The 21,790-nt window shown below is 40.7% G+C and overlaps 1 protein-coding gene across 1 annotated transcript in view; it reads left to right on the forward strand.

Moving 5' to 3' along the window:
- PDGFD (platelet derived growth factor D) overlaps window positions 1–21,790 on the forward strand; it is a 70,056-nt gene that overhangs the window by 18,534 nt on the left and 29,732 nt on the right. Inside the window, exons 5-6 of the mRNA XM_009322281.1 lie at window positions 13,412–13,471; window positions 18,113–18,314. Of these exons, the coding sequence (XP_009320556.1) occupies window positions 13,412–13,471; window positions 18,113–18,314 (262 nt within the window). The remainder of the gene's footprint in view (window positions 1–13,411; window positions 13,472–18,112; window positions 18,315–21,790) is intronic.

The raw sequence follows: 21,790 nt of genomic DNA on the forward strand, positions 1-21,790 counted from the left end.
AGGTGATGTGTGGTAAAAAATACTCTGTAATGAAAGTTTCCCTCAAACTGTAGGAATCAGGCACCATGTTTTCTCATTGTGTGTTCTTGATTCTAGGCACCGTTGTTCAATCATCAGTCATATAACGAAGCATAAATACAAGCTCCCTTGTAGGATCAGACCCTCTGATAAAGAAGTCTGTGTACCCCAAATTGTCAGCAAAGACTATGTAGTTTTAAAGTATCCCGACTTGTCAGAAAAGACTATTAAACAGGCTGGGTGTGAGCCAAAGCATAGGCACAAGGCTGTTTGCACTCTCACATCTTTAGCACAGCTAGTTTGGGGCCAGCGCGGGCCTCAGGCTGTTTCCAATATGCAGTTTGTTGTGGTTACTCTTTTTTGCAAGGTAATAGTTGTGTCGCAGGACATGAGTCGTACCATGTCTGATCAATCTCTACCTCATTTTATTTACTAATATAGATGTAGCCCAAAAGTTCTTACATGGAGGTCGGTCTTTTCTTTCATTTTCTCATCACTGCCTGACAGCACTGTGAGTGACAGAGTTAACGGCATCTGTAAGCCCTGGGGTTCAATGTTTGCAGACTTATGGGTAATTTTAAAAGAGAATCTTATCTTTGAGAAAAAAAATTAAAAGAACAAACAAACCCTTAAACTTGGGGAAATGGCCTAGAAAGAATGAGGCTAATTTTTCAACTGCTGTAAGGCAGGGTAAAACAACCACCTTTGGGCCATAAAAATTTATTTCGCACCAAGGTTTGGCCAATAAACTTGAAACAAAAAAATGCTTGGAAGAACCTGGACACTATGAGGATAGGTAGTCTGACTGCTCCCTATGGTTTGTGTTGCATGCTGAAGAGGCTGCTAGTGATGGAAATAGGCTGATGAAAACTTTGCATTCTCTAGAAGTAAACAGACATTGGGAATTTGGTGTAGGAATGGGTACCTAAACCAAACAAAAAGCAATTGCTGTTTTTACAAATGAAATGAAACTTTTGCACCTGACTGGAAATGAGATCCTCATTTCAAAATGTGCATTGTACTACATGTCCACATTAGCTCTGAGCCACCTGACCTCTAGGCAGGCATGGTGAACACAAGGTCTTCTGTGCTTATCTTATGCTCATGGTTAGTGGAGAGCCTGGATATGTCGGTCATATTCTTATTCAAGCCTTCCACCCCTTTTCTACATATGCATGAGTTTATACAGAAAAATTGGTATTATTAAGCTCTGAAGGAAAAAAAAAAAGTAAAGAGCAGTCAGGGCAGATAATACAAGGCAGCAGAAAATAGGACGACAACTGTGTTTTATATGTAATTGATCTCCATCACAAATATGTGAAAGTTAACACTCTGCTTTCCCACCTTAGCAGCAACTTTGTGCGCTGGGATTGCTAGCTCAGTGCTGGTTCAGGTACGTTTTCCAGGTGCATTAAGTAGTAGATTAAAAGCAGAGAAAACACTTGGAATGCCAGCAGCTGAAATCTGGAGGCTTGCACAGCTGCTGGTCTTCCGATGGTGCAGTGGCTGTCCAGGAGGGTTTGTTATCCTGAACAAAGACAGACAGGGTGTCCAGGAGGGCTGTATTAAAACCAGCAGTAAAAACTCAACAGGCTGTAGGTTTGGTATATTAAAAATGTTGTCTGGTGTTCAGGAAAGATTCAGAGTTTTTGAACCATAGACCAAAGTCTTTCTGCTGGAGGGTACAAGAGCTCTCTCCCCATGTTTTCTCCCCATAAGCCTGCATTGCTGATGGAGGTGGACAGCCTAAAAACCTGGCCTACTCAGCCCAGCACTGCGAGGCCAGGGTGGCATGGGTTTGGTGCCACCTTGGCGTCTTCATAGATGGGGGTATGAAGCTACCTCCTGCAATTTGTATTGATATGAAGCTACCTCCTGCAATTTGTATTGATACTGATAGCACACCTGGATAGGTTAAAACTAACTGGCTGTTCCTGTTGTCTGGAGAACACCTGTCTTTGGTTTCCAGAGAAGCCACTTGTACCCACAAGGTCTGTGGTGCTCTCTTCTGAGCACGACCCTGTCCTGCACCTGTGGGAAGGTGGTGAAGGCATGCAGATGTTCACACACTCCCTCCAGTGAGGAGAGGCCCCACCTCTGCCTGTGATCCCCTGGGAGGCAGTGACTTTTGGTGGTGTGGTATCCCCTTGGTGATTTGTGGTGGTGTGGTATCCCTTCGGTATGGGAAGAGCATCTCCCTGCACCCTGGGGGAGATCTCAGTGTGTGCAGCCATAAGCCACCCTGTGTGCCATGCCACCATGTCACACTGCAGATGAGTTTCATATTTTTCTTCTTTTCTCAGCCCAGGCTGTTGGTACAAGATCCTTTCTGAGTCCATGTGTGCCATGAAATAGTTTATGGCTTGTACCTTTTTCTCCATTTACATTCTTCTAAATGAAAGCTTATTTTTCTTTCCTGCTTCTGCTTCTGACCTCTGGTAGTTCCAGCATATTTCTTTGTATTAAATGGTGTTTACAATTTGTTTGGTTTTTTTTTTTCCCACTTCAACTTCTGTGACATTTTCCAGGTCATTAGTATGAAACTGAAATACACTGTTCCTCTTGATTTTCATTGCTTGAAAAATACTTAGCCTATTGTAATTCTACAGCCATCCTTAGTCTATTTGGTTATGCTTGTATTTAGTCAGAATTTAAATAAAATGTGTCACACACTAATTTTGACCCAGTACACACTTCCCTGGTCCTGAGATCACGTTCTCAGTTTGGTGTTTGGAAGGATTTCCCAGAGTGGCTTTTGATAAGCTGATCCCAAAACTGATAACATGGTTTAGTCAGATAGTTTACAAAAATGTGGCAAATGTAAGGTGTTTTCTTTATATCTAGTCTTCATTCATAGTGTTACTTATAATTGATGTTTGTAAGAATAACACATAAAAGGGATGAGAATCATGATTGTTCCTAAGGTACTTGTGTTTAGTTTAGACAGCAATGACAATTTTTAGGAAAAGGTCTGGGGCTGGAATTCCAGCCTGAATAGTTTTCTTCTCCTTACTCTAGCTGTTTGATGAAACTCAAGTTAAAAGAAATTCCAAATAAGCAGTATGACTTCTTGTTTGCAATAAATCAACTGCTTCTGATCCCATCAAAAACCTGGAAAAGCTAAAAGAAACTGGTTTCTGTATTCTTCAGAGATTATGTATTCTTGCTATTTTTATGATTATTGTTATCATCTTCGGAAGTTTGTATAGCAGTCCTTTTTTGTTGTCCTAGAAAATGCAATGCCTTCCAGTCAAAGCAGGAGGATGAACACATTGTTTTGCTTTGCATTATCTGTGAAACTTAACACATGCTCCTGCTGCATGCTTACTGCAGAATTAAATGGCATCCTCTGGGAGGGAGCTCAAAAACAAATGGATCCTTCACAAAAAATCAATAGGCTGGGATTGCTGCTAGGACAGCTGATGTCCCTTACTGGTACCTTTTTACATTGTGTCCTCAGCTTTGGAATTAAATTTGCTTAGGTCCATTAGAGTTTTTCATTATTATTATTATTCCTCCTGTGTTTCTCCCAAATTGCATCTGAAAATGTGAGTGTGCATGTCAGAGCACTTAGCAGATCCTCCTGATAGAAAACTTAGAATATTAAATGAAATTAGGTTGTATTTGTTAATGATTATTTTCCACTGATTATAGAGTGTGCTTAAAACTATATAAAAAAAAGTAGAAATCCAAGCAGACAGAAGACAGATAATGAATAGTTAGCTCCTAGGAGGTTTTCTTTCATTAATGTTTTTCCTTCTAACCCTAGTAGTGGGGCCTCTCAGTACATTCCTGTTTGGTATGAGTCACGCCAAGAAGGAGGACCCAAAATAACCAGCTGTCACTGCCTTCTGTTAACTCTGAAAGACTTTTTTGCCCACCTGGACACTGCCGGGCAAGTGAAGTGTCAGCTTTTTCAGTTTTGCTCAGGGCAGATTTGCCTATTACCAAGGAGGCTGTTTCCAAAAACCTGTCAGTCAGCGTCGCAGAAGTTCACCAAAGTCCTCTCAAGGGCATCGGACTCTGAACTGGGAGCGATGTCTTGGCTCCTGGGGTCACTCCTCCCAAGCTCTTTTCCACCTGGCAGCTCCCTGACACCATTTTGATGTGCAGCATCACACTGACCAGGACCCTTTTGATGCCCACTCCCCACCGCCCTAGAAGAGCCAGCATGGGGCGTCACAGGGCGACCAGCAAGCTCTGCAAACTGGGCCAGAACCATGGCACAGGTGTGCTTAGAGACTGAACTGAGGTGAGGAAGGAGCCCGATTGCCTTCAGCACCCTCCATTGTCACCACCAAGAGGTGGGCACTGCAGACCATAAGGCAAGAAGAGTCACTGCTGAAAGCAAGTCTCCCTTTCCATATAATAGTAATAAAAAGGGAGCAGCCGCAGTCTTAGCTTAACGCACCTGGCTTGCATCCCTGGAGTGAGATAAGGTGAGCGAAAGCTCACATGGAAGTGGCAAATGCAGTGGCAGTCTATAACATCAATGAAAGGAGAGTGGCCGGGGCAACTGCACGCTCATTAGTCTGACCTAGAAAGCTTGCAGGGCACTTGTCAGCAGAGAAGGTGGTTAAAGATACAGGAAACTAGAAAAAAACTCCACGTCTCTTTATCAATGGAGCTCATGCCAGGCTGGAGGATAGTCTGGAGAGGAAGGAAATGCTGTATAGCAAATCTAATTGACTTCAGAGGAGCATCTCACCCGGTGCCATGCAGGAAACAATCACTTACATGGGAGGAGATGGCAATTAATAAAAGAGCCACAAGGCAGGCAAAGGGGAGACAGTGGGCTGTAATGCAAAAGGGAGTATCCAGCCAGGGAGAGCTCACTAATGGGAGTTTCTAAAGGGTTGGTCTTATGATTGGTTTTGTTTTCAGGTTTTTTTAGGGACCAGAGCACAACCTGTCAGAGTATCATTTTAATGGCTTTTGCAGCACACACAGAGCTGAAGTGCATTGCTCATGATGGGAAAATCAGAATATCAGAGAGGACAACTGTGTGACCTTGAGCACCGGAGAATTGATTTGCAGTGAAATGCAACAGCCCAAAAAGAGCAAAGAGGTCACTCATGTAGAGATTAATAACAAAAACGCTTGCTGTTAAATGGCATCTCACTGGTTAGCAAAGAGGGAGAAGAAGGTTTCTGGGTGTACTAGGCATAGGACCAATAAGGCGGTAGTTGCGTCTTTTCTGGAATACTTTGTACAGCTTTGGTCCCCATAGTACGGAGCAAACACATCTCTCTTGGACTGCATTCAGGGAACAGCTACAGGGCAGTCGGGGGAAAAGAGGACATTTCTTACTGAGGGCCAAGACAACTTGGCTTGCTTAGTGTAATAAAATGGATGCTGAGAGGAGATATAACGTCTCTTCAGAAGTACTGCAGGAAGCAAACTCGGGAGAGGAAGAAAAGGACAAAGCTGGCACTTACATAAGTGCAGTAAAGATAAATTTAGCTTGGAAACAGCCAACCAGTCTGAGGGATTGGAAGGAGCAAAGAAAACCTATCTAGGTTCAAAATGGACGGTGAGCTGTTTATGATGGTGGAGCTGCCTGAAATAATGAGCGTTTGGAAGTGAAGACCTGGAAGAGCCTTTCAAGTTTTGTGTCCCAGTGTTTAATTGCTGGTGTAAAACTTGCCATTCAGGTAAAAATGGCAGAGGAGGGATTGCAGAGTATTTACAATGAGTGTAGTTGATTTATATTTTGTTTACAATTGCTTCACTGCCGTATGCACCAGAGTAGCTATTAGCAAATGAAATCCCTTGTACATGGAGATATAAGGACAGGCCTCTGTGATAAATAGAAAAATTAAAGGTTATGCACAATTTGCACAGCATGGCAGTGAAGTCCTGTGCACTCTGTTGTGGGTATGTGCATCAAACAAGGTGCTCATGGGCAGTGTAGTGTTAGATGACATCTGATTTTTCAAAGGCATAGCTATCGTCTCATTTGAGCAAGTATTATCTGACCTTTTAAAGAGATTATTTAAATGTCAATGTCTTAGGCACTGTTATAATATGCACCCAGCAATGCCTAATTTGGAAACTAGGTGAAGGATGAAGAGAAGTATTGACCAAACCCAACTGTTATTAAATATATTTTTATGCTTCAATTTTACTTTGACTTTTCATAAATAAATGTATCAAACTGCGGTTAACCTAAATCATTATTACAGCCTTAAACTTTTGAAATTTTAACTATCTTGTGCTTCCCGCTCGGTTATAGCTAGTAAATGTGTCAGAACAAATCAAGAGTGATTTTATATGTCATTTTGCACTAGTATTAACTTAGTCATAACTGATAAGGTTGTAGCTACTGATATGTAGTGGCAACTGGGCTTCAGAAACTCAATTTATGTCTTTTTTTAAAGGGCAAGAATCATACCATTACATCTGGGATCAGACACTCTTTGGTGGCTGTCTGACCTTTTGTTACCGACTTTAAAATAGTGGTGTCATGGATGGCCTGCATTTATGGGACTAGACCAAAAAATAGAAAGGAAAATTCAATATGGATAAAGTTATTTGTTCATTTATCTGTCCAGTAATAGTTGTCGTTAGTGATAAAATATGCTCGTACTTCCAGTTTGAATATTGCTACCTTCAGATTACAGCCACCTGATTTTGTTAAATGCTTGCACCACTAGATAAAAGAGCTTGTTAACATTGGTAACAGCCTCTTGTAGTTAACTACTGGTTGTTATCTGGAGAGACAAGGTTAAGGTACCTCTAACCTTCTTGAAAGACGCTGGCCTCCATTTAGTGTTTCATTGCAAGGCATGATTTCCAGATTACAAATAATCATTGTTGCATGGTTTCCAAATTCAACATCCTTTATTTTAAAGCCTGGTCACCAGAACTGAACAGAGCAGTGGTTTGGCCATTACTATAGGTAAGAAGAATGGAGCCTCTGACTTCCTAGTGAGTAGCCTGCTGTAGGAAAATAGGTATCTTTCAGCATCCTTAGGACAAGTGGTAATAAATATCATTCTGAGCTGAAAATGAAACCTAGCAATGTGATGGATTGAAAGTATGATAAAAGAAAAAGATACTTCAAAGTGTACATCTCTATACCTTTATTTATCTTTAAGAAGAGGAATGGAGTGTACTAAAATGCCACGTGAGAAATCATAATTAATCAGTGGAAGTGTACAAACTTGAGTATTTATCATGGCATTTTTTTAAACGGAACTATGACTTTTCTTTTGCCTCTTACTTACCTAACGCTGTTGCTGTTACACAGTGTGTTCCGAGTTTGGGTTTTATTTGCTTGAAATAGCTGTTGCTTTGTATATAAAATGTAATATCTATAAATTCAATGTTCAGAGAAAATATTTGTGCTATTGCTTGTTACAGGGAAAAAAAGAAAGACCTTATTTCCAGGTTATTATGATTTATTATTACTAACTACAAGTATATCTGCTTATCAGCTACTTGTCTGCAAACAGCTCTGAATGCAATAGATGCATGTTGACTGCTGTTCAAAAATAGCTATCACTGAGTTTCCTTTTATTAATTTAAATGTTAGGATAATTTCATCTCTTTTTTTTCAAGTTATAATTTACCCTAAGTTTTCCTTACAGACCTTCCACTGTCCTAGTCCCTAATTCGTATGTTCTAGTGAGAGATTCCATCTTATTTTTGTTTCTGCACTGGGCCTCTTTAAACATGCCCCATTTCACCTCTGATCTGGTTTTGCAGAATCTCCTTTGTGCCTCAGTACATCCCTTAAACCTGTTCCTCTCCAAACGTCTAGAAGCTGCTTTTCTGTTGTATAGTTTATAGCTATGGTATCTAAATAGCACAAATGAGGTGACCACAGAGAGAGAGCTCAACACATCTTCTCTATGTTTATTTTTCCTTAGTTTGTTTCTTTCTTCCTCTTTCTCATGTTTATTTGCCCCAAGAACATGCCTGCACTTTTACCTTACCCCCCTCACGTCTCTTCCACTCCCATGACAGTGTCACAGTAGAGAAGGTTGCTCCTTCAGGAGAGGATCTTATTAAACTTGGTAGGCCCTAAATGTCAGTCTAGGATGCTGTCTAGGCTCTTAACCACAACTCTTCTGTGAACCTTTCCTGCTCCCTGAAGTGGAGGGCATCACCTTAGCATTTGTTAGCTATAGTTCATAGTTGTTTTGGCAGATAAACAATCTACCAAACCTAATCCAATTACCCCGGTGTGCTGGTTTTGGCTGGGGTAGAGTTAATTTTCTTCATGGTAGCTAGTATGAGACTATGTTTTGGATTTGTGATGAAAACAGTGGTGATAATACAGGGATGTTTTAGTTACTGCTGAGCAGTGCTGACACAGAGTCACAACCCCACCAGCAAGCAGGCTGGGGCTGCACAAGAAGTTGGGAGGGGACACAGCCGGGACAGCTGACCCCAACTGACCAAAGGGATGTTCCACACCATATGATGTCATGCTCAGCATATAAAGCTGGGGGAAGAAGAAGGAAGGGGTGGACGTTTGGAGTGATGGCGTTTGTCTTCCTAAGTAACCGTTACGCGTGATGGAGCCCTGCTTTCCTGGAGGTGGCTGAACACCTGCCTGCCCATGGGAAGTAGTGAATGAATTCCTTGTTTTGCTTTGCTTGTGCATGCACAGCTTTTGCTTTACTTATAAACTGTCTTGATCTCAGCCCACGAGTTTTCTCACTTTTACCCTTTCGATTCTCTCCCCCATCCCACTGCGGGGGAGTGAGCGAGCGGCTGTGTGGTGCTTAGTTGCTGGCTGGGGTTAAACCACGACACCCAGGGACCTGCAGATTAGGAGAAAGAGTTCAGAGAGGAGCTTATAGAGATATGTGGCTGCTTCTTTTCACTGGAGAGAGCTGCCAGTGTGTTGTGCCTGTCTTGTGGCAGTTATTGCCTATCCCAGGCATCATGCCTCATAAATGTCCAGCACCAAGATGACAAAAGACTGAACTACAGTGATAAAGTATGTAAAAAATGAAGAATCACAGAAATATTAGAAAGTGGTGCTTGCTTTTAATTTGAGGACCAGGTAGTAAGTCAGCATGGCTGGGAGGACTCACATGTTTTGCCATATTTGTGGTACAGCAAAGTGAGTCATTGGACAACATGCTTCTCAAACTGGCGAGCTTCCCAGCCTCGTCCCTGGTTGTCTTCCTGATGCCTCCCTTTTCCTACTGACCCTGCCAAACCCCATGGCTTGAGCCCGGCAGAGCCGTGCTGCTGCAGGTCATGGACCCCCAAGCTGCAAACCATCTTCCTCAGCAACCAGTGTGTCGTGGTTTAACCTCAGTTGGCAGCTAAGCACCACGCAGCCGCTCGCTCACTCCTCCCACACCCCGGTGGGATGGGGGAGAGAATTGGAAAAGCACAAGGGAGAAAAACTCGTGGGTGGAGATAAAAACAGTTTAATAATTGAAATAAAATGATAATAATAATATGATAACAATAATAATACACAAAGCAAATGATGCACAGTACAGTTGCTCATCACCTGCCGACCGATGCCCAGCCAGTCCCCGAGCAGCGGCCCCCCCGGCCAGCTTCCCCCAGTTTATGTACTGAGCATGACGTCACATGGTATGGAACATTTCTTTGGCCAGTTTGGCTGTGCCCCCTCCCAGCTTCTTGTGCACCTCCAGCCATCTCAGTCAGTAGAGCATGGAAAACTAAAAAGTCCTTGACTAGTGTAAGCACTACCTAGCAACAACTAAAACATCGGTGCCTTATCATCAACTTTGTTCTCATCCTAAATCCAAAACACAGCACTGTACCAGCTACTAGGAAAGAAATTAACTCTATCCCTGCTGAAACCAGGACATCTGGACATCTATCTGGCTCTGCAGTCTCATATATCCTTGATAGCAGTGATTTTGCCTCATGAGCTCCACTTGTGAAAACCCTAGGTGAAACAAAGAGTATTCCCCATGACTCTGTCACTCATTGGAGGTCAGTGGTGAGAGACAGGCTATAGACAAAGTCAGTCTGCGAAGGAGAAAGTAGCTTATCTTTGAAACAGAGCCAAGAACAATATATCAATGTCCATACATATTTAACTCTAAGGACTGACTCAGGATTTGTCATGCTGAGGTGTAATTTTGGAAGTTGAGGTATGGAAGTTGTTTTTCTTCAATAAAAGTAATTGCTATCAGAAGGTGGTTGGTAGCCCTGTTGCTTTGCCTGTATTTTTGCTGCTAGTAGAACACTTAATGCAGTGCTTTACTGAAGTCTCATGTAATGTTGTCATGTTACCATGACACACATACAAAAATAAAAGCACTGTTGTCAGGGTGATATAGTCAAATTATTACCACCCTGTTTTTCCAGTATTCAGTTAAAAAAGATGTAGATTTTTTTATGTTTTAACTAAAAGTTTTAATGTCATTTTTAGTAATGGAGAAAACAATATTCAAGTGATCATATGCAAATTCATATAAACAAGGTAGTATGAATTGAATAGATAGCACTGAAAATAGATTTGTCCTTCAGGTTCTGCTAGGGACAATGGTGAGAAAGGAGGAGAGGGTTTTGTAATGATGAGAACCACTTTGATATTATTACTTGAAATAGCTACAAGCAGAAGCCATAGATAATAATAATCTTCAAACTGTAGAGGTTGAAAGCTCTGAGAAGCCAAGAATGACTGCAGCTGCCTTGCGTGATAGTGGAACAAAGCCATATAGTTGTGAATAGTTTATGCAGATGAAATATAATCACAGTCAAAATGTGCAGTCATCAGGTTTGAGATCCAAGAAGCAGGTGGTACACGTCTATCTCAGGGTTTTGGAGGGGTTCCCTGGCATCAACCATCTCAAAGAATCGTAGACTAAAGAAACAGTTTTGATGTCTACAATTAGATAACACAAGGGGACCGTCACTTCAAACACAAAATTATTCCTTGTCTATGGTCTTCTCCAGACATTCAATGAGGCAGATTGTTCCTGTTTCAAAATAATGCCTCAGAACTCAATGCCACTTTTTTCTGGAAGTGCTAAATGGAAGCTAATGATAGAGAGGAAATGATTTCCAAGTTTTGCAACTGGCAACCATTACCAGAGGATCCATGAGCTTTTCAAATCCATTTTTATGTACTTTAAATCGTGGCAAGAACTGGGCAACCAAATGTATAAAGAATGTGGCCAAGGTAGCCCACTGCTCCTGAATTATTTATGACCTGATCATAGCATTTGCAGATCTCTTTACTGTTTATAAAAAAATTTGCATTAAAAATTCCACCAACAATGTTTTGCTTCTGTATTCCTAGAAGAAAATGACCACTTTAATTATTAATGTTTTAATAGCCCTGCAGTTTCAGTGGTCACTTAGTGTGATGGGGTTTCTTAACTTCTGCTAATCTTAGGTACTGAAGAAATCACTACAGTTTTGCTGCCTCAAATTTGAGAGAAAGGAACATTTTAAGGAAGAAGAAGCAGTAACAATATTGAATAAATTATCTTGTGACTTTTGGGACATTTGAATATTTTTCTATAGCAAATGAAAAACGTTAAAATACTACGTATACCAGTCTGGATCTTAAAGCGGCTTTGTTCCTTCTTGACTAAAGGAGAATTTTATTGATGAATTAGCAGATTATGTGATCAATTTTCTCTTTTGCATTCCTAAGAAATCATTGAATATATGCATATATGTATGGTCCAATGCAGCATTGAGTTTAGAGAGCATCAGCTGAGCAGCTACCCTTCCATTTTTCCTTTCAGTTGCTAACTTAAAAAATGCATAGCAGATAGTGAGTCAGTGTAAAATGGTGAGCCCAGGCATTGATCCATCTTCTTTAAATCCTTTCATTACAAATTCTGTTATTAGAAATGAAAATCTTGGTATGCTGTCACTTCAGTCCACTTTCCTTACCTGCCTCTTCATGCCAATCATTAGCTATTCACTGCATGTATGTGTTTAATAACCATTCTGTAATGCTGCCTTTTTTCCCATTTTTCATGATTTAATTATTACAGTTGGAAATGAGTAAAGCTGCCGAAAGATTAAAGAAATGGCTTCTTCATTATTTAAGTAATGATTGCCCATCACTCGTCAGACAAGTGGATTGGGATTCAGGTGACCACATGTCAATACATACAATTTTGACATCTGTATCTAAGCTAGTCCTCCCAGGCTCCCTTTATAGACAATAGAGAGAAAAAAACATTTTTAGGATGCAATGTCATCCCAAATAAAGCTTCTAAAATAGATCAGATTATTTGCACCCTAAAAATGCTAGTTTTAGTTGACTGTAAATAGAAACAGGAGCAACTAGATTAGATGTTTGCTTTGTAAATCATAGAATCATCCAATCATTAAGGTTGGAAAAGACCTCTAAGATCATTGAGTCCAACCGTCAACCCAACACCACCATGCCCACTAAACCATGTCCCTAAGCGCCACATCTACTCGTCTTTTAAATACTTCCAGGGATGGTGACTCAACCACTTCCCTGGGCAGCCTGGTCCAATGTTTAACCACTCTTTCAGTAAAGACATTTTTCCTCACGTCCATTCTAAACCTCCCCTGGCACAACTTGAGGCCATTTCCTCTCGTCCTATCGCTTGTTACTTGGGAGAAGAGACCAACACCCACCTCGCTACAACCTCCTTTCAGGTAGTTGTAGAGAGCGATGAGGTCTCCCCTCAGCCTCCCTTTCTCCAGGCTAAACAACCCCAGTTCCCTCAGCCGCTCCTCATAAGACTTGTTCTCCAGACCCCTCACCAGCCTCAAGTGTCCAAAGGTAGGTGAGATTAATCCCATCCCTGTGCTCAAATTAACCATAAATGCCCAGGGGTTTTGTGTGATGACACTTCTAATGTGAATGTATTGTGGCTGTGTTTTTTGATGTAAAGGACATAGTGCCATTCAGTGCTCTGCACAGATGAACAAGTCCTGTTTCAGCACAAGCACCAAAAGCAGTACAGTCATGTTAGGACTACATTTCAAATGGATTAGATTACCCTGCTTTTTACCTTGGCTAAGTAGTACCAGCATATTAGCATGTCCACATTCTTTCCAGAACAGATCAGTCTGGGGAATAGCATTAATACTCTGATCGTAGACATACAGAGGGGGTGTTTAATATTTACGTTGGAAGATAAATGTAATGGCCTTGACCAGATTAGGTCCTGCTATGCAAAGCATTGTATACCATATTACAAATAATAATAATAATGATACCTATCCTTGCCCCAGCAAACTTACAAGGAGCTAGTTTATTAACAGTGAAAAGGGAGGAACCTCAATGCAAATAGTATTATTTAGGAATGACTCATGGCAAGGGCCTCTTGCATTAAAGAGGTTGAAAAAGGTGACAGATGTTGAATGCTGAGACGTTTCTTAGGTTCTGCAGTTAATTTAGGACATTGCCTTAATGGTGATTTTTCCTGTGGGTTTTTCCCCTTAGGATGATTTCCAGCATGCAGCCTCAGAAACCAACTGGGAGTCAGTCACAAGCTCTGTCTCAGTAAGTAATTTGTTACTATTTTGCCCATGGATGGATTGATAGGATGACTTGAATCAAACTCACTCAAATGGCACCTGCACAGAGGAATCATGTATTCACCTTTGGCAGAAGATTAAATAAGTGTTTATCCAACTCACACTGGAGTCAACAAGTGTGTTTTTAAGGAGAAAAGATTCAGGATATGCCATCAGCTGTTGTAACCACAGGAGACAGCCATTGAGAAACATTTCTTGCTTTCACACTCATCCTGCCAAGATGAAAGTACAAGATAAACTCCTTACAATTTTCAGTTGTAAAATGTCTTGACCTAAATAGAAGACTATACTTAAAACAGGCTGGCAGGAAAATGGATCTAGCTTTTCATTGTCAATACTGAGATTTTTTTAAGTGTTTGTAATAAAATATTATACCTGAAGTCTCCATATTCAGCAGTGAAATGCGACTTGAAAAAAAAAGAAAGAAAACAAGTAATCCAGTATAAAATTTTATTTTTCTCTTCATCACATTTGATTTGTGTCATTGGCCAAAAATCTGTCCCCTCTTTTGTTTCCCAAGTAAAGTTAAATTCTGGGGAATAGCAATCTAGCATCAGAACTCGCAATATGGGCAGTCCTCTTCTGTGTGCTCTGCTGGCTGGTCAGCACCATGTCACAGCTCTTATAAACTCCTCTTAAAACACAGGAGATGAGGGTAAGTGCTCAAAGCAGACTTGAGACCAATGTTTGGAGCATTCATGGAAGAGGGTTTAGTGATGGCACCTTTGTTACAGTAGCTGCCAAGAGTTGCCAGTGGAGGAGCAGTAAATAAAATATGGGTAAATTCTACTGATTAGTGTCTAAGCCCAGCAGCGAGTAGAGAGAAAATTCTGTATTACCAAAATTAGAAGAGGTTAAGCCAATCTCACTCATGGTTACCCTTGAGTTTGCAAATGACACTTGCCCTTCATGATATGATGCATTGATAGCCTTGAACTAATTGTGCTGAAAGTCCTGAGTAGTAATGTTAGCAGGGCTGGGATCTGCTGGATGTGCCAAGCAGGAGATGCTAAAACACTGTTTTACTGAAAGACATAAACTTATTTTTCATTCTAATATGGAGTTGGAAAAAAAATCTATGTGATAGAATATTTTGTTTAAAAATATGGTAGGCTGATGTTTGAAAATGTAAGCCTAGGGCTCCCTCATCAGGTAACTATGAAAATGAGCTCAAGTATATGGTAAATGCCATGTTAGTTATCCTCCTTAACATCATAAGGTGCACTGCACCAAACAATAATCCAGTATTCTTTTCATATTGAAAAAAAGTTTATTCATCTTTCACATCTATTTGTTTCTGAAAAGTTGTTGTTAATGTGTTACAGGTAGGGAAGTTCAGTACAGGTAGCAAACTGATGCCCAAGGTCACATGGAAACCTACAGCTAAACTGGAAGCAGAACCCCAGTTTCATTGGTTTTTCCATGCCATCCCCTATTCTAATAAAACATACCTTCTTCCACTGGGCATGCATTGCACCCGCTAGCCCTTTCTTATCCTCAGGGAAAATAAGGTAGAGAGGTTGAGTAATTTTTCCCAAAGGCACCAAGGAAAAGTCTGAGGACATCCGAATTCTTCAGGAGAGAAGTGTTCCGGGATTCTGCTGTGTTCCTGAGGGGCAGAAGGACAAAGTCAGACTTGTCAGTTGCTGACAAGATGACATACTCTTCTGCTGATACTCAGTTAGCATGGCAGATCTAAGTTTTGCCCCTCAAACCCACAGGCAACCCAGAGGCTCATTTTAGGAACTGGGTACATTACAACTCTCAGAATTGAAATTCGAGAGTCAGCAAATTTATTCTTCCTTGTCTGATGTCCTATCACAGAACCATATTTCTTGTTTGTTTTTTTTTCTCAGAAAGCTAAAACCAATACTTCTGCCCTTAAACCAGCATCGCAAACGCAGAAAAAAAAGGAAAAAAATTTCCATTATTTGTGAAGTAATGTTATGACAAACAACTGCGATGCACATTGAACTGCCTGTCAACTTCACAATGCAGATAGAAAATATAAAAGAATGGGGCAATAGAAATTAAGGGTAAGAGCACTGACAAAAAAGATACCTTTGTGTCCCATGAAATTAAAAATGTGTTCAGTGCTTTTAAGAAACATAGAAGAGGTACATAATGTGGAAAATCTTTGCTCTTCGCTGCTTCTTGCATTTCACTCTTCCTCTTGCCCTATCTTTGGATGTGATCTCAGAAGCCAGATTACAATGAGCACAAGCTCTTCTAAAGCTAGGGCCTCGTTCTTGGCAGGACAAAAGAGAGCAGTTGGGTTGGCAGCTTTGAAGTTGCTTTTGGGCCTGTCACATGATGTCGCTGCCAGGAGGTTATCTGAGCTGTTGACATAATTCCTCTTGACTTGGCTGTCAGTGAGAAAAAGTTAAGCTTGCTTCTGTGTGTGAGCGAGGTTGCACAAATCTCTTGAGTAGGAGCTTTTTGTATGAAGAGAAAATGGGGAATCCCTGCTGCCTGTAAGAGTTTGAAATGCTCTGCAAATTCACAGCCTGACCTGCAGTGCTGTAATGAAGTGCACAGTTGAACACGTGAAAAAAACTCTCGCATCGTCTAAGCCACACACCTATGGCCTGATTTTTATGCTGCTGTTTATTCAGCATCCTTGCACCATCTCCCTCACTTTCGAAAGGTAGTCGGGGGCAGACGTTTCCCTGTTGGGCTGCAGTCACAGACGGGCCATGAGCTCCACTGAGCTCTCCTCAGTGAGCAAGTAGCATTTGGGTGCATTTTTCTTTTGTAACCTCAATAACTGCATTAGCGTACTTCATGATACCTGCCTACAGCACAGTCTTTCCTGCAGCATTGTTTTAGGTAACAACGCTGTGTTCACTTTGCTGGCGTGAGCTTTTCATCTCCTGCAGCTCCCATCTCTCTGACGGTCTCTATTCCAAGCCACTTAGAAGTCAGGAGAGATGCTTTGAGGTATGCTTTGCCTTTTAGTGGGTCATGAATTTTTACAGCCATCTGCACTGTGTCTTATTTAGCACTGCATTGTAGAGGCATTGCAGTCACAAGTGCGCCCTCTGAAACTTCTTGTGCTGTTGGCGATAAGCAGTAAAGTGCAGCTATGCTTTCTTGACTGCACAATTGTAATGTTTTCTATTTCTTCTCTTTCTTGTTTTTAATAATTTGGAGCCTGTACTTTCAGCAAACATATGCAGTAAAATATAAAGGATTGTTAATTTTGTGATATAACTTACAGTTAAAGACAAAAGTTTTATTTTAAAAGACATACATACTTTAAAACTATTTTAGTAAGCATTGAAGGATACAATCCTGCAAACAAGTGAGTAACTTTACTCAAATGAGTTGGCCTTTTCATTACTACCCAACTGAGCGAAGTTAATCACAAAGATTAATAGTTTAACATAGGCATTTACTTGGGAGATGAGGCAAAAAATTATTTTGGGGGGCCATTAATTTTAAATGGCATATTTCTGCTACATTACTTCAGAGCTGGGTTTTCATGAGAGAAGGTTTCCAGGGGGTTTCCCCCAATGTTTTAACTTTTAAGACCAAAATCCAAGCAGAACTCATGTGCTATATTATGCTTCTTGTTGGACAAAATCAGTTATTTTGATTGTGGTTCTTCAGAAAGTAACAGATCTGCATTAGTAGTTTTTCTTACACATATTTTACATATACTATGAGGCTTTGTGGTTGGAAAGGGGAAAAAGTGATACCAGGATAGTGAATATTGTGATTCTAAGTAATGATTATTAAAAATGTTTAAAGTCCTCTCCAGTAAAAATGAAATTGCTGCAATCTTTCTGTCAAAGTTAAGTTGTGCCACAAGTTCAGTGGGAACCAAATACGCTCAGAGAATGGTACTTGGCCCTTCCTGGTTGGAAATAATATTCCATTTGTTATTATGATATAATTGTGAGGATATCACTATGTTGGTAATCCCAATATTCATTGTTACATTGCTGAGATCCAAATATCATGTTTTTTCTCGTTTGCTTAGTAATTTGTATTTTTGGTAAAAGGGTGGGAGAATTGTCATTTATCAGTATTTCATAACACATTTAATTCTTGGGAATAAAGGGCCATCTTTTCAAGTCTTTAACCCAGCCAAATTCGTTGTCCCGATTGACCAGGGAAAGACAGACAATCTAGTGGACTTGTTGCCTTTGTCTTTCTCTGCTATGGTTTCTGATCTGCCTATTATGAATTTACCAACAGAGCTGGCGGAGCTGTGAAGGCACCACCCCAGCACCACAAGGCACCTCCGTTCTGTTGTCATGGCCATCACAGTGGTTTCAAAAGACATTTCCATTACATCTTTGTATATGTGCAAACTGTTGTCCCCTTTGAGGACTGCGTGTGCATGTTGACAGTCCAGCAGTGGCAGTGCTTCCAGTCCCTGCATCTCCTCTGGGATTTGCTTGGGAGTTCCTTGATGCCTCTTCTCCTTGCAAAAGAAAACACAGGCATAACAAAGCCTGACGCAGCTAAGGACTTCAAAAGATGGCCCAAAGTAGCTGTTTCAGTCAATAATGAGACAAGTTTCTTAGTAACTGTTTTCAATTGTTTTAAGTGGTGCTGTAATTTATTCCAAGTACACTGAGATGTATGTCACTCTTAGGGGGTATCCTATCCCTCTCCATCAGTGACTGACCCTACGCTCACAGCGGAAGCACTGGATCAGACCATTGCTGCATTTGACACGGTGGAGGATCTGCTCAAACACTTTAACCCAGACTCCTGGCAAGAAGATCTTGAGAATTTGTACACAGACAGTGGCCACCATTATCGAGGCAGGAGCTACCACGACAGGAAGTCCAAAGGTAGGAAAAGACACTATATACATAATTTGGGGCAAGACCAGGCTATTCCTTCACTCCTCACAGAAATGTCCATTGGTAAGGTATTAGATTCTGGTGCCCATGTTCCTGTTGGAGCCACAGGGCAAGCTGCCACCTGTTAAAACCAGGGATAAGTCATTTAATCCTTAATCATTTTCTTACTGAGTACAATCTCGCCTGAGAATCAGACTGAAAACTGCCCATTGTTATGATGAATTCACAAATGAAAACATAGGCCCATGTGTAAAGGACAGATGGTTCTCAGCTTCACCCGCTTAAACATTGCTTTGTGTGTAAGGCATGGGGCTCCTAATTACCTGCACTATCATCCCCCTTTAAATACCCTGCTTAGGGATTGTTCTCTGTTGAGTGAGGAATAATCACTTTTATCACATTGTGCTTAGGGAAGCATCTGGTGCAGACACCTGTATGTGCAGCTGGTTTTTTAGGATGTGAACGTCTCACTGTTTTTCATTATGTTGGTGGGGAACATTATTATGGTTTAACGTCTTTGTCTGTAATTGAGCAAAGCACACATTTCTGGGTTATGTTTCTTGTTTCCTTCTGTTAGTTCAAATCATCCACCAAATGGTAAAGCAAAGAGATGTTAAGCTAGCAGTACAAACCCATAATGATAAAGAAACACCATTTAGAAGAGACAGTCATGCTCTGGGGTAACCATGCACCGAAGGACCTGATGAAATCGCCCTTTATGTGCAAGCACAGATCTAGGAGGTCTGTTAGGGTTCTCCAAGATGACAATTGCTGTAGTTTTCACAGATCCGGAGTGAAACATTTTATATGAGTTTTTTTCCTAATATTGTCTTCCATTTCCAAGATATGTATTCATATGCATTCTTCTTTATAAATACAATGCCCAAGTCACAGTTCTGATTCTGTGCAATCTGCAGTTTATTTGCATCTCAAATCCCATCCCCCCTATGTTAAGCGTGTGCTAAGCAGGGAGACAGGATTTTAATTCTATGTTTGTAACTTGCTTGCTATCAAATGATGAGGCTTTAATGTGCTTTGATCTGAAAAAGGATGTATAGGCTGCATCTGTATTAGGAAAAATAGTGTCAAGGAGTGCTCCCAGGCCCCGAAATCCAACCATCATGTTGCTAAATTGTCAGCCTGCTGTCTGCTTAGTTTTGGCCCAGGCCAAGTGTCATTCTCGGAGGTCATTGCTGGGCAAAACCAGGAGCTGGCAGAGTCCCGCTGCCATTCCCGGTGGGCAGTTTGCATGTGGCCACCCTGTCTTGGAGGGTAAGAGGTTTACGCTAGGGATGTGGGCTGTCCCATGGCTGTTGACCTTTGTGCAGGAGAATGACTTCAGGCACATACAATGTATTAGTAGATAGACAGCCAACTTGACCTACAGTTTCCAAGACACGTTGGCTGTCTGTTTTTGGGCTCAGCACTTCAAAGGAATCTGCGATAAAGCCCTGAGCACCCATCTGGTGAAAATTGAACCCTTTTACTTTGTTCCATTTTGGCACTTCAGAAATTTCAGGCAACCACAACAGCCCATGTTTTGTGAAAAACGTCACCTGACTGCCGCTGCATCACTTCTGAGATCAGTTTGATCTCATTTAGGGGTCTGTGAAACATGAGCTGTGTGTCCCTTATATCCAGGCTGGATTTGGCACCGATAGACATATATACAAAAGAAATAAAGGGTCTGTTTTGATTTTGAGAGAAGCTGATTAGAAACCTGGATCCTGTACTGGTTCTGCTCTCCAGATTTAATTTGATTCTCAGATCATATTTGGCCTAGTACCCTATATGTTTAAATGACCACGTATATATAAAATAGCATTTGCAGCTTTAATGATGCTGATCATGTAGGCTACAGGTATCAATCTGATCTGGTAGTGCTCAGAAAATTCAGATGCATAAAGGTTTCTCCATTTAGTATACATGTAATTCAGCTTCTTGCATATCAAAACACTGTAAAAGACATAAAGAGTTTTCCAGTTATTATTTTAACACTTGATTTATTTTAATGGGATTTTTTTGTTGCTGTTTTGGTTACAGGAATAAGCAAAAAATGTTTTATAACAGTTTTTCTTTTGTCTTCAAACTAAAGGCCAAATTCCCTGACTGTTAGCAGCCCTCCGGACAAAAGTACCTCACCACAATCAAATCCTTAAAAAATTTCAGTTAAGAATTTTTATTTAGTCATAAACTTTTGACAGGATTAAAGGCTTGTTTTTGGATGATGTCAGGAGTAGGGAATAGCTTTAACAAGTCCTTAAATTAGAAATGCTTGGTGGGTTTTAAACAAAGACACTGTGGATCTCTGAGGAATGTTTATAGGCACTGGGATAACCTTGCAGCATAGAGACCAATAGATTATATCATCATTTATTTCAGATATCTATCTGTTTCTGCTTCCAGCTTGGGTTTTATTTGTTATCCTTAGTTAGAACAGCCCTGAGGCAGATTAGAACAATTTGATGTAATCTCTGCCTATCTTTCACAGCATTTTCAGGACATGTCATATAAATGGTATAAATGAATCACTAATGATTTTGCTCCTATCCAACTCTCTGCCCATACAAATTGTGCCATGAAATTGAGCTTAAGAAGCAGTGTTGCTGAATACCAATTCTAATAACAGGGATATGTGATAAATGACATTTAAATGGTATGTTTTCTTAATTTGGCAATCAATAATCCACAAAGATAAGGATCAAGGTCAAGGAAATAGGAAGTACAGTATTTTAGCATAGCTGAAACTCGCAGAATCATAGAATAGATAAAGTGTGAAGGTGCACCAGGAGATTGTCTAGTCCAACTCCCCTGCTCAAGGCAGGGTCACCAACAGCAGTTTGCTTGGGACCATGTCCAGTCGAGTTTTGAATATCTCCAAGGATGGAGACTCCACAACCTTTATGGGCAACCTGTGTCTGACCACCTTCAGAACAAAAAAAAAAGTTTTTTCTAAATGTTTAAATAAGTTTTCCTGTGTTACAGTTTGTGTCCAATACCTCTTGTCCTTTCAAAGACTCTGGCTCCATCTTTTTTACTCCCTCCCATCATGTATTTATACATAGTTATAAGATTGCTCCCTCCCTGGATACCTCCTGTGAGAACCTTAAAGATGAAGAGTGTGTTGATTAAATCTGTATGTATGATAACTCCGTTCCATCTACAAAATCTGATCTCACACCTCTACAACACTGATGCGACTCTATTGAGTTAAATGCATTTCTTTCTATTTACACTATTGAAGTGAGATACTGGTATCAGGTGTGTCTCACTAATAACACATGAAGTTTTAAATTTAATTCTACATATGTTCAGTGAGGTTTGCTGTTAACCACTCCAGTCAACTATAGAATCACAGTGGAACCCAGACTGGAAGAAAAGGACAGAAAAGAAACGGGAAGATACACATTCACATTTTCAAAATCCTTAAATGAGAGGCCTTGTATAAGCTAAAACTATGGGTA

Source organism: Pygoscelis adeliae, unplaced genomic scaffold (genome assembly GCF_000699105.1).
Source record: "Pygoscelis adeliae isolate BGI_AS28 unplaced genomic scaffold, ASM69910v1 Scaffold383, whole genome shotgun sequence".
Lineage (NCBI taxonomy): Eukaryota > Metazoa > Chordata > Aves > Sphenisciformes > Spheniscidae > Pygoscelis > Pygoscelis adeliae.